This window comes from Emydura macquarii, unplaced genomic scaffold (assembly GCF_026122565.2).
Source record: "Emydura macquarii macquarii isolate MOO-44397 ecotype Brisbane River unplaced genomic scaffold, CSIRO-AGI_Emac_v2 contig_1644, whole genome shotgun sequence".
Lineage (NCBI taxonomy): Eukaryota > Metazoa > Chordata > Testudines > Chelidae > Emydura > Emydura macquarii.
The window spans coordinates 18,646,198-18,661,688 of NW_027131781.1; the positions used below are offsets into that span (position 1 = coordinate 18,646,198).

At 40.2% G+C, this 15,491-nt stretch overlaps 1 protein-coding gene across 3 annotated transcripts in view; it reads left to right on the forward strand.

Moving 5' to 3' along the window:
- FBN1 (fibrillin 1) overlaps nucleotides 1-15,491 on the forward strand; it is a 207,301-nt gene that overhangs the window by 98,698 nt on the left and 93,112 nt on the right. For all 3 annotated transcript variants that reach the window (XM_067555802.1, XM_067555804.1, XM_067555805.1), the window contains exons 11-15: nucleotides 158-325; nucleotides 2,386-2,526; nucleotides 3,445-3,564; nucleotides 8,745-8,870; nucleotides 11,249-11,371. In XM_067555802.1, coding sequence (XP_067411903.1) covers nucleotides 158-325; nucleotides 2,386-2,526; nucleotides 3,445-3,564; nucleotides 8,745-8,870; nucleotides 11,249-11,371 — 678 coding nt within the window. The remainder of the gene's footprint in view (nucleotides 1-157; nucleotides 326-2,385; nucleotides 2,527-3,444; nucleotides 3,565-8,744; nucleotides 8,871-11,248; nucleotides 11,372-15,491) is intronic.

Sequence of the window (15,491 nt, forward strand, 5' to 3'; positions counted from 1 at the left end):
TCTGATGAAATGTGTACTAAATTCCACTTTGGATTGAAAGGATGATTCAGAGAATGAGGTCCTCTGTTTTGAAACAAGTTTACTGAGTCTCCATTTTCCAGGAAGGTATTTAATGTTTACTATCACCAGACTGAAGTGCTGCGTGTTCATGTTTCAGAGGAGTATCGCAAGTTATGCGTGATAGGTGTGATGCCTGGGAGACCTGACCTTCCTCCAGTCCCTCCTCCTAGAATCCCTCCTGGCGAACGTCCTCATGATTATACTCCTCCATTCCCTGATTTACCACAGTGGCCTGTTTTACCATCACGTGGTCCACCTACACATGGTAAGAATTAAATATTATCCATTTCCCCGCAGTACACTGGATTTATCACTTTTTAAATGTGAATTTCTCAGGAGCAGTGTGCTCACTCCTATTGCTGCTGGCTTGTGCTTGCTTTAGGCGGTTGCGTATGCACTGATTGGGTTTCCCCTGTAACCAGGTCCCTTGTGGTAGACTTGCATTTTATGTAATATTATCCCCTTTCAGTTAGGATACCATATTTACTCCTACATTATATTTACTATGGCTGATGTGGTGTGCTGGTTGCCATATTTTAAGGCTCAGTCTTGAGCCCTACTGCATGTCTGCACAGGGGAGTAAGGAGTAGAAGAAGCTCCCTTACTTCCCTGTGCAGGCTACTTATATTGTAAGTCCTTGCTGTCACAGTTCAGCACAGCAGCACCTGTTTTCTTCCTCCATGGTCTGGCACCTACTATAGAATTCCGGCTCCTCAACCATCATCTCTCTTGGGCAGAGACCGACATCTCTCTCCCTCCTGACCAGTGTTTTTCCAGGCTGTACAGTTCCCTGTCTACACTGTGATATCCCCAGCAAGCCAGACTGCCTAAAAAGCCAGCATTTGCTTTTTGCTTTCTCTCCAGAGGTTATGAACAGTGTAATTGCCCAGTTATAAGTTAGCACCCAGCACTTTATAAGCAAGCACATTTATTCTTAAGGTGAAAGCATTACAGAGAAAACATATTAAAAACAATAAAATAACTTACACACATGCTATTAAGCTTACCAGAGGTCAGCCCAACTCCTCCATGGGCTCTGGTAGGTATCGGTCCCTCAAAAGTCACAACTGGGTTTTTCCATGGTTACAAGTGCATAACTGTCTCACACTCAGAACCAGAACAGCCATGAATAGTTCAGTTTTTCCTTTACACAGCTTGGGCCTTTGATCTTGGCCTCATCTAACAAGTGATCAGCAGACAATTGCCCATTCATCAGGGCATAGCTTCAAAAGACTGGGGTTTTGCATAACTGGAGGTGGGGAATTAGCATTCACCTTCCTCATCTATTCCCCAGGAAAACCACTTAACATGTTTTGTTCCAAAAGTCCGTTCTGATCTGGCACGTTTTTCAATATAGTTCATTGAACCCCTAGGTTTCATATCTGTCACATCCTTCCCCCTTAAGAAGTTACGTAAAATCCCAGCCTGCAGTAGTACGTTAATACAATGGACCCCAAAGATACTAACATTGAATTCAGTGAGGTCTTCCAAGGATATGGCAGGAAATTGCTGTATCTGTCACACTTGCATGGGAGGGTGAGCAGCTGCTGCTGCCGGGCTGCTACTTCCACTCTTGCTTAGGTGGGTGGGACTGAACAGGCAGGTGTTGGGAGAGGGTGGAACAAAAGCTCCACTTCTCCCCTCCCCACACACTCACCCAGTGCACTGGTCCGTGCAGCTGAGCCAGGGTGGAAAGAAAAGTAAGCCATGCCAAGAAAAAGGCTGGGGGATCGTTAAGTGTCTCTGGTGCAAGGATGTTGGAAAAGAACTGGGACTCTCAGTGTGTCGATTCATTCTGTATCCTGTCTCTTACTCAGGCTGGTTTGCAAAATGCCAGTGCAGCCCACAGTAAGCACTTGCCAATTTATAATACCACATAGTTACCGCAGTAATCTTCTGAGTATCTGTCCAATTCCAAGCTATAAAAATGGACATATTTGTGGTACTGTGTTGCTGTCTAGCAGTTGTTGGCCAATGCTGATTTTTAATAGTGGTCCATATATAATACTACACACCTAGTTTATTCCTTATCCGTCTGTGTATGTATGTATGGGTTTAGCCCTAAGTGTTGGGTCATGCAAGATGGGAAAGCCAAATTATAGATGTCACCACCAAAAAGTCAACATTTAGCAGCCATTCTTAGACAATGCTGTCTGGGACATGGTGCTGTTTTCCCACATTTTGTGCTATCCGAGTTCTTCTTTAATCTAGGTGGTGATGGAAGGTAAATGTTAAACTTTTAATGAAGAACACTATATGATTTGTGTACTACAAAAAATCATTATTGTAAACTATTAATCTACTTTTCTAACGCTTTCGTTTCAGTGGTCTTGCCAGTTAATTTCACTGACTATTGTCAGCTATTCAGACATCTCTGCCTTAATGGGCGCTGTATTCCAACTCCTGGGAGCTACCGTTGTGAGTGCAACAAAGGATTCCAACTGGATGTCAGAGGGGAATGCATTGGTATGGGATTTTCCTTGTGCTCTGTAAATCAGACAGTGATAATTGTATTAGACTGTTTTTATATCCTGTATGATATAAAGACCCTCATTCTTTTCTTATTTAAAAAAAAAAAAAAAAAAAGCAAAAGCAGGTTCCATGTTTCTAATGGCTGTAACACTTAATTAGACTTCAAATGCAAACTTGTATTTATAATAGTTTTACTTCTAGTGTATGACATGTAAAAACAAACGTTGTGATGAATTAAGTTAAAGTATTCTAACTGCAAAATTAAGCACATTTTTCTTATAGATCTAATGTGGTTGATTGTGGTTAAAACTTAATCAGTTTAAAGAGTTGCCTGCATCTTAAATATGCAATTTACAATCACAGATTAAAGTAATATTTATAAAAATAGGGTCAGATCTTATAGTCCTTACTAAAGCAAAATGCCTAATGACTTCAATGACTTTTGATTTATTGGCATTTTGTCCAACTAAGCAACGAATAAGAAGGTTTTAGCCCACTGTAAAGTGAAGGTTATTGTAAGTAACAGAGGATATAGATTACATAGATCTGTTGCTAATAAATACATATAAAAGTGCAATTCTAGAGGTTAGGTCAAATAATTTTGAAATGTAAATGCAGAAATTTACATTGAGGCTTGCTCAGTTTCTTTACTGAAGCTACAACATTTATCTGGGAAATATTGTTTGACTTAGTATCCAGTACATGCCTAGAACTTTCAAATATGGAATGCCACATAACATAGACTTACACTGATGAGAAAAAAAATTCCTAATGTTTCAGTATTGCATAATACAGTTTATAAAATAAAAAAGTATGTTTTGCACGTGTAAAATAAACTAATAAAATAGCCCTCCAGTCCTGAATACCTGCCAAGCAATGTCTTACTAAAAATGTACTGTCTATATTTTACAGATGTTGATGAATGTGAGAAGAATCCTTGTATCAGTGGAGACTGTATAAATACCCAAGGATCCTACATATGCCAATGTCGTGCTGGATATCAGAGCACATTAACTAGGACAGAGTGTAGAGGTGAAATACAGTATTATATACCTAGATGTACTCCTGTATACCTACCAGGGAGGGGAAATATTTGTTATTCTTAAGCAAAGTTAAACATATGCATTTAATAAGGATTTTAAAAAATAAATTAAATAATTGAGTAAAAAATATCCCAAACCTACTTGATGGGCGAGTTGGTAGCACAAAGTGCTAATACTCAGAGGAAGCCAGGATTATGAAAAGACATTCAGACTTGGAAGGAATCTATCTGGCAGCACTACCTACCTGTGAGATGCAAGATGCATTTTTCACCACGCTTAGATATTCCTGCACAGTGTTGGGATGTGAATTTGGCTTTAAAGGTAGATATGTTCCCTTGCTCGTTAACTGATAATGAGAAACTTCTACTGAGAGAGCATTTGATTACTCTGCGACGGTGTGATTTGGATATAGTAGAGCTAGAGAAGCATGCAAATAAATAGGGTGAGTTTGAACACTTAAAGACCCAGATTTGGCATCATTGTTTTTCCCTCTCTGTACAGAGAAGAGGATTCTCTAGCCATTCACCCCCTCTGAAGTTGTGTGTGTTAATGGAGGTGGCTGAAATCAAAAAGAAAAGTGGGAAGGTCTCAAATTCTCCCCACCCTTCAATGAGTGGCTTTTAACACCCACTGAAGTGTCCTCACTTGAAGAGGAAGACTTTTTAAAAATTATTTAAAATTATTACGTGGGGTAAGAATCTGCGTCATCAACTTCATTTTCACAAGAGTCCTGTGAACTGTTTCTTCAGCAAACCAGTGAGGTATATCTTGTGACCATGTCGGGTGACGTTACAAGGAGACACAAGTGAATTCATGTAAAGTGTAATTCTACTCCAGAAGGTGACTGGACTGGATCCTTGCCGCACCCCCATTCTCCTCAGCCCCTTTGCTACTACAGTACGATCAGACTTAAGAGGTTGAGTGAATCTACAAAGGGACTCAGTGGCACAGAACATGAATGAGAGAGATGTTTCTGGTTACTGTTGATCATGAAACTCAGAAAATTATTTTCCAACTGTGCAATGAAAATAGTAATTAGACTCAGAAGGGCACCGTGAGCAGTCATTACAGAACCTAAGGCTGCAGTGACAGTTTTTAGGGTGAGTTATTGTATACCTTTCTGGGAGGCCAGGATTGGGTGTCCCCATTCTCTTGTCACACAACCCCCTACGTGGCTAAGCGGAGAACAATTGCTGATGAAAACCTGGGATGTAGGCTATGTCTGCTTTGCCACTACAGTGGCATGCGGCAGATGTGCTGCTGTAGCACTTCAGTGTAGACACCGTTGGAGGTAATCCACCTCCCCAAGAGGCAGTAGCTAGGTCAATGGAAGAATTCTTCCTACAGCTTCTGTCACCCTAGCACTGTCCACACCAGGGGTTAGGTCAGATTAATTACAGCTCTCAGGGCTGTGGATTTTTCACACCCCTGAAAAGATGTAGCTGTGCCAATGTAACTTTTCAGTGTAGACCAGCCCTTAGTGTATTCTGTGTTCTGAACGAGGAAAGACCAAATGAAAAAGTGAAGATAATCACCAAAAGCAGTGGCACCTAGAGCAGACATTAATTATATATGGCATAGGTGAACCGTAGCTCCTAAAAAGGTCAGAATTGGATACTCTGTTAACACCATTACATATATGAGCCTCAAGAAGAAATAATACAGAGCTCTTACGCTTGGTTAAAGAAATATTATAGGACACTCAAAAGAAAGCAGAGTTCGGAAATCCCAGAGGGATCAGGGGGATCAGAGATGGAAGCAAAGAATTAAAAAACAAAGCCTAGGGAAAACATCTGCAAGCAGTCCTAGCAGTGAGGGGAAGAGAGAGGCTCACAACCACGTGCCTCATTGCCCAAAAGACTGAAAAGAAAACCACCGGCACGGGTATGGGAGCTTTCCTTTCTGAATCAAAAGGACAGCAGCAGTACAAACAGCTGTCTGCAGAACATTGGGGCATGCAGAAAAAGTGGCAATGATATATACCTATCTGACCTACGTGTCTGCCAATTTAGCAGCGGTGCTGTATTGCTATGCAGCTCAGTCAACAAGCAGTGAAACAGTGGTGAAGTGGGACTTCAAAGGATGAATTTGTTCATGAGTCATTCGTCACGCTGCTTTAATTTGATTGGCTGCGAATCATTTAACACATGAATGTCCAAAGCCTAGTGGCTATTATAGTTAGAGTGTGATCACTTAACAGTTCCTTTGCAATCCATCACTGCTCTGCTTGCACTAGCTGCGGTTTTAAAACATGCTAAAACAGGCAGGACCATTTCTATATGAAGGACTTTAAGGACCGCTTATTCAAAAATGTGTTTACCAAAATATGCACGTTCCTATTGTGTCTGCAAAAATCAGCATGGGCAGCTGCATGTGCAAGTGCCTGTTCTGCTTGCACAAGCATTTCTTATGTACACACAAAGGTGGGTTGTACAGGTGCGTGTGTATTTTTGCAGGTGTATCCCTTTCTGAAAAGTCCTAAGACCCAAGTATTCAGAAGACGTTTATAGGGTTTTGGTCTAAGGTACCATGGGATGAGTCTGTGACAGATATAATAATATCCTGGCCAAACATTATGTTATTGAACTAGGTTCAATGCCTTTGGGTACATTGGACTAAAAATGCAATTGTTTGTGTGTTGTTGTGATTTTTATGTCACTTAAGGTATGCTAATGTAATTCCTCTGGTTATCAGCCCTTTGGAGAGGTTTGCATCTAATTCAGACTGGATCCTCCAGGGACAAGCACGCAAAGAAAGGATTTTTGGTTAAATAGCCTGGTTTTAAACAGGCTCAAGGCCTTCTTGCTGATACAGCAAATGGGCAGGATCCCTGGTTCACAGATGGCCCCTATCCTGAGGAAGGAATAGATTTACCGAGGGCCCCATAAGACTGCATTCTTGTTCTGAGCTTAAGCTGTGATGAACTTAAAACCACAAGGAGACCCATTGGGAGGGGTTTGAAGGGCTTCTTCTGCCAGAGCTCATTTTAGGGTTGGGGTGATCTCTGACAAGCTTATTAGCATGCATCTACATTCTTCTGTTATTTTTTCTATAGAGCTTTTACCTTAAGAATACAGTAGGCTTTCATGGGAAGAAGTGCTGTGCTTATAATGGTGGGCAGTTAATCTGTTGTTAGTCTCCACAGAGAAAGTAAGCAGGCCTTCTTAGGTAGAGTTGCTTGCTGGGTTATGACAGTATTGTCAGGGGATGTGCAACCCTGGTCAGAAAAGAATGAGAGGTGTGTGTCCACTCAGGAGAGGTAACAGCCAGGGGAGCCTGAAGCCTCATGGGGGTGCCCTTGTGGAACAAGGACACAGGTGCAGTTGCCCTGCACCGTGACAGAGTCCCACTGATGTAACTATTAAACATGGCATGCCAGATTCCACAGTACTTACTTAGCTATTAGTCAAATTCCCAATAATTTCAATAGGAGTTTGGCTGAGTAAATTCTGATTAAAAAATCAGTGAGGATCTCACATTTGGGCCCACTGGAAAGATTTTCATTACTAAAGTTGACAGCTCTGTGATCAGTGATTAAAACCTAGAGAACTTTATTCAGTGACATAAAGAGGCAAGTAAAATAGCACTAAAAAAAATAAGAAATATTACCAAGATTAATCACAGAGGCATTTGTGTCTGGGAGTCAGAGCCAAAAACTGGTTCTCTAACCTCGTCATGTTGTTATGCTATAACCTTTCAAAGAGCTAAAGGAGAGGGATCATGCATGGAAAGGGTAGAAGTTAAAGAACATGCATGGCTCTTTCAGGTGAAAGGCAGCTTTGTCATTGCCAATAGTTCTGAAAAGAAAAATTGACAACAGTGTTACATTTAAAAACTACAAATGGAATAAAACATACTGTTGGGTCTCCTGCCAACTATTTGCTGATAGGGAGCAACAAAACTGCAAAGATAATTTTCTTCATCATGAGTCAGATTACAGCAGGTAAATAAAATCAAAGATCCTTAAGAACTGCCATTGTAATTACCTGAAACCAAGCCCCACACTCAACTTTGTACCAGGAGGCTCAGGGAAGGAGCCCCAGGGCAGGAAAATTCCACTTGCCTCATTTCCTGTCAGTTACCCCTGCCAGTCTGAGAGGAGGCATCCTAAGCCTTCCCACAGTTCCTAGGAATCATGGGGAATGGGATCTGCTGAGGCAGAAACTGTCCATGTGATGATTCTTGCCTGTGCTGGTCCTTTCATTCCCTGGCAGCCCAACCATTGACTGGGTTCCTTCTACAGGTGCTCAGAGAAGATGGGTTGCCATGGAAGGAAACTCTGGATTTCAAGCACCATTAATTCTGCCTCATATACCAACATAGTTAGCAGGGGACATGACTCTGAAGTGTAGTCTGTTCTCTGCTCATCCTCAATCCTTGGCAGAGCACTTTCTGTACTGAACACCTGTGGAGGGGCATCTGCAGCGTGTCTGGGGAAATGGAGAGTGACTGGGTAGTGGAGGAGGCATCTGCACAAGCTAGTTGAGATTTTTGTGCACAGAATTCCCTGAGTGCAAGAATCTCTGGGAGATAATCCAGCCCTTGATGAAGAACACCGAGCAATCTAAAAAATGTCTAGACAGTCTGTCTCAGCATCTCCTCCCCCCTCATTTGGGGAAGAGGGAGAGCTGCCAGCCTTGTGTGATATCACTATGCAGGTCCTCCAAGATCTTGCCAAGGGCCTCCTGCAGAGAGAGGGAAATGAGGATTTGATGTTTTAAATATAAAAATAAGCAAAAGATGTATTTTGGGGGTAGGAAAGTCTCAACATTTCCCACTATATTCCTACTTCATAAAGCAGCAGCAAAGCACAAAAAGCCTTTGATTTTGTGTAACAGTTCACTTTTAGTAAGTTCAGATTTTAGTGAAAACACTTTTTATAAGGAACCGAAATACAGAAAACCACATACAAACATCTAGAAGGAGCTTGAACACTATTTTAGCAAGTTACAGTCTAGTGTTCTTTGAACTCAGGCTCAGTTCCTACTGCAAATGGAAATTTCTTTCAAACTGATAGTTTGATATTGATATTTTGGTAATCTCCACCTTCATAATGTTTAGTTATGCAAATCAAAACAAGCTTTTCTGGGCAATGGTAATTTTTACATGGAGTCCAAAAACTGGAAGAGAAAGCAGACTTAAATTTTTGGGTTTTTGCTTGGCTTTCAGATATCGATGAATGTTTACAGAATGGCCGGATCTGTAATAATGGACGGTGCATAAACACAGATGGCAGTTTTCACTGTGTTTGCAATGCTGGCTTTCATGTGGCAGCCGATGGGAAAAACTGTGAAGGTAAGAGTTTGTTCTGAAGTTATTTCCCATTGGTAATTACAATTCCAAAAGATTACTCACTTTAATAAAAATAAAAAGACGTTGGGTTGGAGGGTGGGGGGAGAGAAGGAGCTGGGAATCAAATTTCTAAATACCTTTTCCTGTGTCTGGGAGGGCAAGTAAACCACCCTTTGCAGCCAGTTCTGGAGCCTTGGCTTGGCAATCGGCAACAGGATGTCTGTCCAGCAAAAGAAATAGTACATACCACTATCGCAAAATGTAGAGTTCCTTTGATGGGAGTGGTATGTTTCAGAGTGGAGCATAAGTCACATGCTGCATGATCTTATTGTGAGATTAACAGCATGCTTTAGGGGACCTTATTGGGTGACTAGCACTATGCTTTATGTTGATCTAGTTTGGTCCAACCCATAAAAAACTAGGTTTTTTCAAAATTTGAAAATGTGAACTTAATTGATGTGTTCCTACCTCATTAGAGCTATAGTGAAAAAAGAATGTTCTTTATCATGCTTCCCAAGATCCTTGGGAGAGTTCCCAATGATCTATTCATACGTTAAAAGAATTTAAAGCACTGTTCTTAGAAACGTTTTTGGCAGAATATTATCTCAGTGATTCAGCTCAAAGACTTCATGCCAAAATTCCTGGTTGGGATAGATACACAATTTTTTTAAAAAATCATAAATTATTTTGGTCAGACTTAGCCTGTAAGTAAGAAGAAACCACACCATGTCTAGGAGTGTAATTTCTGTCCAAGACAGCTGCAATATTAAGGAAAATAGCACGATTTTGAATATATTGTAATGTCATTATGATCCAGTGATTTTATGTTAGTAATGATTTTGTTAATCCTGGGTAGAGACAGACATTTTAGGGATCTATTTGTCCTGCTCCCTTTAGGTTTTGTTTAACACTATGGACTTATTTTTTAAATACCAAATATGTAACTACATCATTAAATATATCTAGAAATCCATTTTTACCCCAGGCATGACTTCTTCCTTTCCCACTAAATTCCATGTGCTAATAAGAACCAGTGCAGTATATATGACAATCTGATAAAACATTTGTATTTCCATTAAACATGTTGCCAGAATGTCTCTGAGCATCTTGTATTGCATCAACTTCTAAAATCATTGCATCTGCTGCCCTGTAATGGGTCAAAGTTTGCTCTCGGGGCTGTACACATACAGGACTCATTAAAGACAGTGAGGGTTGTGCAATCTTATAGAAGATCATAAGTGTAGCCTTTCAAATTAAATTGATGACTGACTAGTCCTGATCGTTGATAGATTTAATGGACCCAATTCATTGTTGTCCCGCACCTTGTGCACTCATTTACACCAGTGCAGAATAAATGGAAGACAGGTATAAAATGTTACCAAAATGAGAGAGAGCATTTTGCACTCATTTTGCATTCATGTGAATGCACAGCAACGAATTGGCCCCATTTATCTATCTTTTAATATCCAAATTAATAGTCTACTACACATGTAAGAGTTGTGGAGAATTTGTCTATTATATTTGCAACTTGTGTGTCAATATTAACCAATAAATGACTTGTTTTCAGCACAAATTGAAAATTAATGTAAATTAAAATAGTTTTTACTCAATATTATAACCTAGATATTTCTCAGACAATAGCAAAGTATCTTTCATGCCATACAACTGGGACACAGAGGATGTACAATGCAAGTACAGCTCAGAGGTTAGTCAGCAACTATTCTAAGAAGCAACTTGTCACCTAAAGAAAGTGAAGTGATAATTTTACTTTAAATGGAAGTTGATGACCAAAATGTTAGTATCTGAAGAGAACCCCAGTTGCATTTTCCTGTGCAGGTTGAGTGACATCAAGGGGAGTTAATGTAATACAAATCTGAGACTTGTCCAATGGGGGTTAGAGAAGTTTTCAGTTCTAACACAATCCTCTCACTCACCCATTTGTAGATGTTCTTATCTTAATAACAAAAGAATTGTGATTATCATTCAAACTGGAGGTTGCCTGTAGTCAAGCTCTCACATACCTGAAAACCATACTTTCTCTTCATTGAAGGAAGTTTAGATCTCAGTTTAAAAAAATAGAAGTGTTTTCTCAGGTGGCAATTTCAAGGATTTCCAGGGTCTAAGTGTCTTTTTTGTGTGTTTTTCAGTGATTTTAAACATATTTCTTCATCTACAAATGATTCATTGCTATAAATATGAATAATTTCTTTGGCAAATCCTCAAGGACAGTGATTTCGGTCCTATTACCTGTTAATATTTATCGTAGATTCACACAACCACATGAGAGTTTGGTTTGGTCCATTATCTTGAGAATGTAGTTAACAGACGCTCTTACTGTTTCATCAGTGTGAACATTTTGTATCCATTTTGTGCAATTTCAGATATGGATGAATGTAGCATAAGGAACATGTGCCTTAATGGGATGTGTATCAATGAAGACGGCAGCTTTAAGTGCATTTGTAAACCTGGTTTCCAGTTAGCATCTGATGGACGTTATTGCAACGGTGAGTGTTGGACAATGGTGATTATAGTAAATTAGTGTTTTCAAAGGGCATGTGATTCATAGCTCTGTGACAGCTTAAAGAATCACCAAGTTTTCTTGTACTTTTCCACCCCACACTGACCCTTAAGACCAAGAAAGATTCAGCAAGATTCCTGTCAAATAAGCTCTTTAATCAGCTGTAAAATACTGTCACGGACCAAAGCAATTTCTCCTATCCACAGTGTTAGCAATTCTCCCAAACAATCAGTGGGAAATGTTGCTTGAGCAAACACTGGAGGATTTGACCCAATGACACTTCTGGTCTTTATCTACAGCATCTTCTGCAGCTTGGCTCCCTCATACTTTTCCTTTTCTTGTCTCTTCCTGCTCCTCTCCTTGGCTACCCAGACATCTTGACTCACCGCCCTCCTTGGATCTTTCTCATACTCCAGTCTCTGTGCTTCCCAACCTGTACAGCACCTTTCAGGAGGGCTCTCAGGCTAGATGAGAGCACCACAGAAGCTTAGGCTTTCTCCTTTGCGACAATAACTCAACCTCACTGCCACTGGATGACAATGTAACATTCTGTTTGCTGGCTCTGTTATCATAGTTTCCATCCTGTCCCTTAAGGAACTGGAAGTTTTCTGTGTATAAATCTCATATTTCAACAAGTTTTATAGGCACAAAGCAGAAGTTGAAGCAAGGAATAAATAGACACTGAGCCAAGTTACTTACAGTTTTTCTTATAAAAAAATTACCAATCTTTTAGCTCTGGAGATGAAGGTAACAATACCCCACGATAAGTTTAAAAAAACCCAGCTCATTGGATCACACTTGAGCTTTTTTTATTTTTTCCTGAAAAGCAGTAATAAAAATCATGGTTTTGATTTCAGTAAATACTCTGTTTTTTAAAGAATCATTAATGCAAAAGATGAATGTGAATCCTGTTGCCTTTTGAAGCTAGAGGTGAGTGGAACCCTGGACCCATGTCTGAGGTGTGGATTGGAACCATGTTTTGTCTGAGAACTTGGACGCAGATCAGGTTCAACAGATCTGGTAGAACTCTGAAAAGCTAATACTCTTGCATTTGACACCTCTCCTACTGAAGCTGCAAGGCAGATCTATCCAAGATTCAGGAAACAGGGTGAAAGTGACATGTTTTGTTCCAAAAAGTAGCTTATTCCCATAGGGCTTTTTGTTCAAGATGGTCATAGAAGAAACAGCTCTCTACTAATTTCTCTAACATGCAACTCCTCTCCTCCCTTCCCCTCCCCCCCGTCCAAGTGTTCCCTGAGACACAGAGCTTAAAGTCATTGCCTGGGCCAGCTGTAGCCTGCACAGACTTACAGAAATGGTTTTTTTTTTTCAGTTCAGTTTTCTTTGGTTTTTGAGAATGGACCCTCAGCCTCTTTGTTAGGGTGGGAGAGGGAAGGGTGATAGGGATGCAGCTGGGAAATAGAGGACAATGAACTTGTCTTTCTCTGTGCATCAGTGTTTGAACAGGCTGCAAGAAGAAATACAAACATGGATAAGACACTTACTGAAACTTAAAGCCTGGTGATAGTTGTCATTGCCTCCCCACCGCTGTCTAGTGGCTGCTCTCTATTTGTTGGGGGCACACAGCTGTCATCACTAGTAATGTTGCAGCCACTAACAATACTATTCCTCCATCTATGAAAGCAGATGTTGCCAGTAACACTCTATCTACCTCTGCTGTCCTAGATTGAGAAGTACTGCCAGTGCCAGTGTTCCGGCGGGATGGTGAGCAGAATGGTAGTGGAACTTGGGCTCATACACTTGGTGGGTGCAAGGTTGCCGTAGCGGCCATCTGCTGCCAAACACTTGTCTCACTGGCGCAAAGTTGGACATGTGCTACCAGCAATCTGAGCCACCCACAGGGACTTAGCCCAAAAGCCCTCTTTGACTTTCACTTTGGGCATAATCATCTTTTAATGTTTTTTTTTAAATGAATTTCTGCAAGGAAATGACATAGATCAAAAGCCTGGCAGATAAATTGACTCACCTTCCTAAAAAACAAACCTGTGATTTTCCACTTCCCCAACCTCAATTGTGTGCCTCAGGCCCAAACAGGAGTGAGGATCCAGACAAAAAGGTATTCCTGGTCCAGAGAAATGTTACTTCTGTGTATCAAAGGGAAAAGATTTGAAATTTATCCAAAACTGCAAGCAACTCAAATGATTCCTGCTGAAAGCTGGAACAGATTTTGTAATAAAATAAAGGGTTTCCCTCATTACCTTTCAGCACTCATAGTAAGCCTTGTTTTCTAAGAATAAGCACATGAACAGCCGTGAAAGGTGAGATAGCTATTCGGTCAAAATCTGTCTTCACAAAACTAGAACAAAAGGCCACGACACCCAACATGTCTTTGTTTTCAACTTTATATTCACCTCAACTATCCCTCCTTCCTACCCTGGATCGTCCTGAAGTAACACTTACTAGCTCCCAGAAGTACATTGTGGCTAAAATTAACATAATTCCCTACTCAATTCCTGTCATCACATTAACAGTTACATGTGTTAAAAAAATCCATATTTAATGACTTTTCCTGTGGATTTTATTGCTTATCCTCATTAACTCCCGTATGTATACACCATTACAGAGTAAATGGTTTCTTTCTGACTAAAAGGTAGTATTTTCAGTCAATAAGCTTTGAGTGCCAGATTTTTGCTCTGCATGCCCATACATAAACACCTGCAGTTGCAATCCTAGAGCCAGATTCTTCTCTGGTAAATCACCATTGAAGTCAGTGGTGATACATCAGTTTACACTAACTGAGAATCTGTCCCCTAATTTGCATGTGCAGTTACTGCCATTGCACATGCAAGTTGAGTATGTGTGCACACAAACTGACAGTTATGCAGCAAACTGGCTACAGTTTTGGTCTGAAATTGGCAAGTATTTCTGCCAAACTTGTTAAGAGATCAACTACAAAGGAATATATTATCTGTAATATAAACCATCCCACTCTTCTGATGATCTCATTTGATGCACTTGTAAATTGAGTTTTCCAGGATGCCATAAAAACACTTCTAACCCCTCATTAGGATATTGAAATTGACCCTTAGTTTCATAAAACTGGCATTTAAGTATGAGTATGGGGCATGTACTTGGCTGTCTGTGAAAAAATTCACTCAGGCTTTAATGAAATAATGTACCCAAAAGGAATGTTACCCCAGAGTTGTGTGTTCCCTGTAATACAAGGGACATTAAACGTATTAACCATAACAGTTCCCTTACCTGATTATTTGCATGTTGGGTGCATTGCTCCTGTTTTATAAATGTAATAAACTGTTCCACCTTCAGATCACAAATCCTGCCCAGGTCAACAGTGACTGAAAGTGGTTGTTTAGTGGTCTCTGAAATGAGTTGTTTTCAGTTCAGAATTTAGGGAACTAGCATGCGCATCCAAAAAGACCTTCACAGTAGGCACTAATTGGCATTATAAGTGGAAAGGACAAAGACGGATTAGACATGTAGAGTGAATCCTGTACAGAACAAGGTTGAGACATACTGGCAAAGTCAATGGGGGAAAGCTTACAGGTGTTATCAAAATGACACCTTTTCACAGAAGGAGGCTGCATAGTCCAGTCAGAGCTGGATGAGTTTTATTCCTGGCTCTGCAATTGACTTAATGGATGAAATCCTGGCCATGTTGAAGTCAATAGGACTTCTGCCTCTGATTTCATCAAGGCCAGGATTTCACCTGATGTGTGTGATTTTGGGGCAAATCACTTCCCTGTTCTGTGCCTTAGTTTCCCAGTCTTTAAAATGGTGATGATAATGCCTACCTGCCTTTGTACAATTTTGAGTTGTATGGAAAGAAAATGTGTTTTATATTTCAATCTTTCTGAAATTATAAAACATTTTAAAAACTCACTAAAATTATAAAGAAAAAATATATACATTTGTGCTCGTTCAGTTCTTTCTTTTAAATAACCGCTAAAAATAAAGTTTAGCAAAAGTGTAAGCTGATGCTTCATACGACATGTATACCTGCTAAAGGACTTCATTGTTGTCTAGTCAAGAACAGTCTCCACTGTTACACCATGGTCAAATCCTGAAGTCCTAACTTTTACTTAGTCTGAGTAAGGACTGAGTGTAAAGTAGGAAAACAATTCATG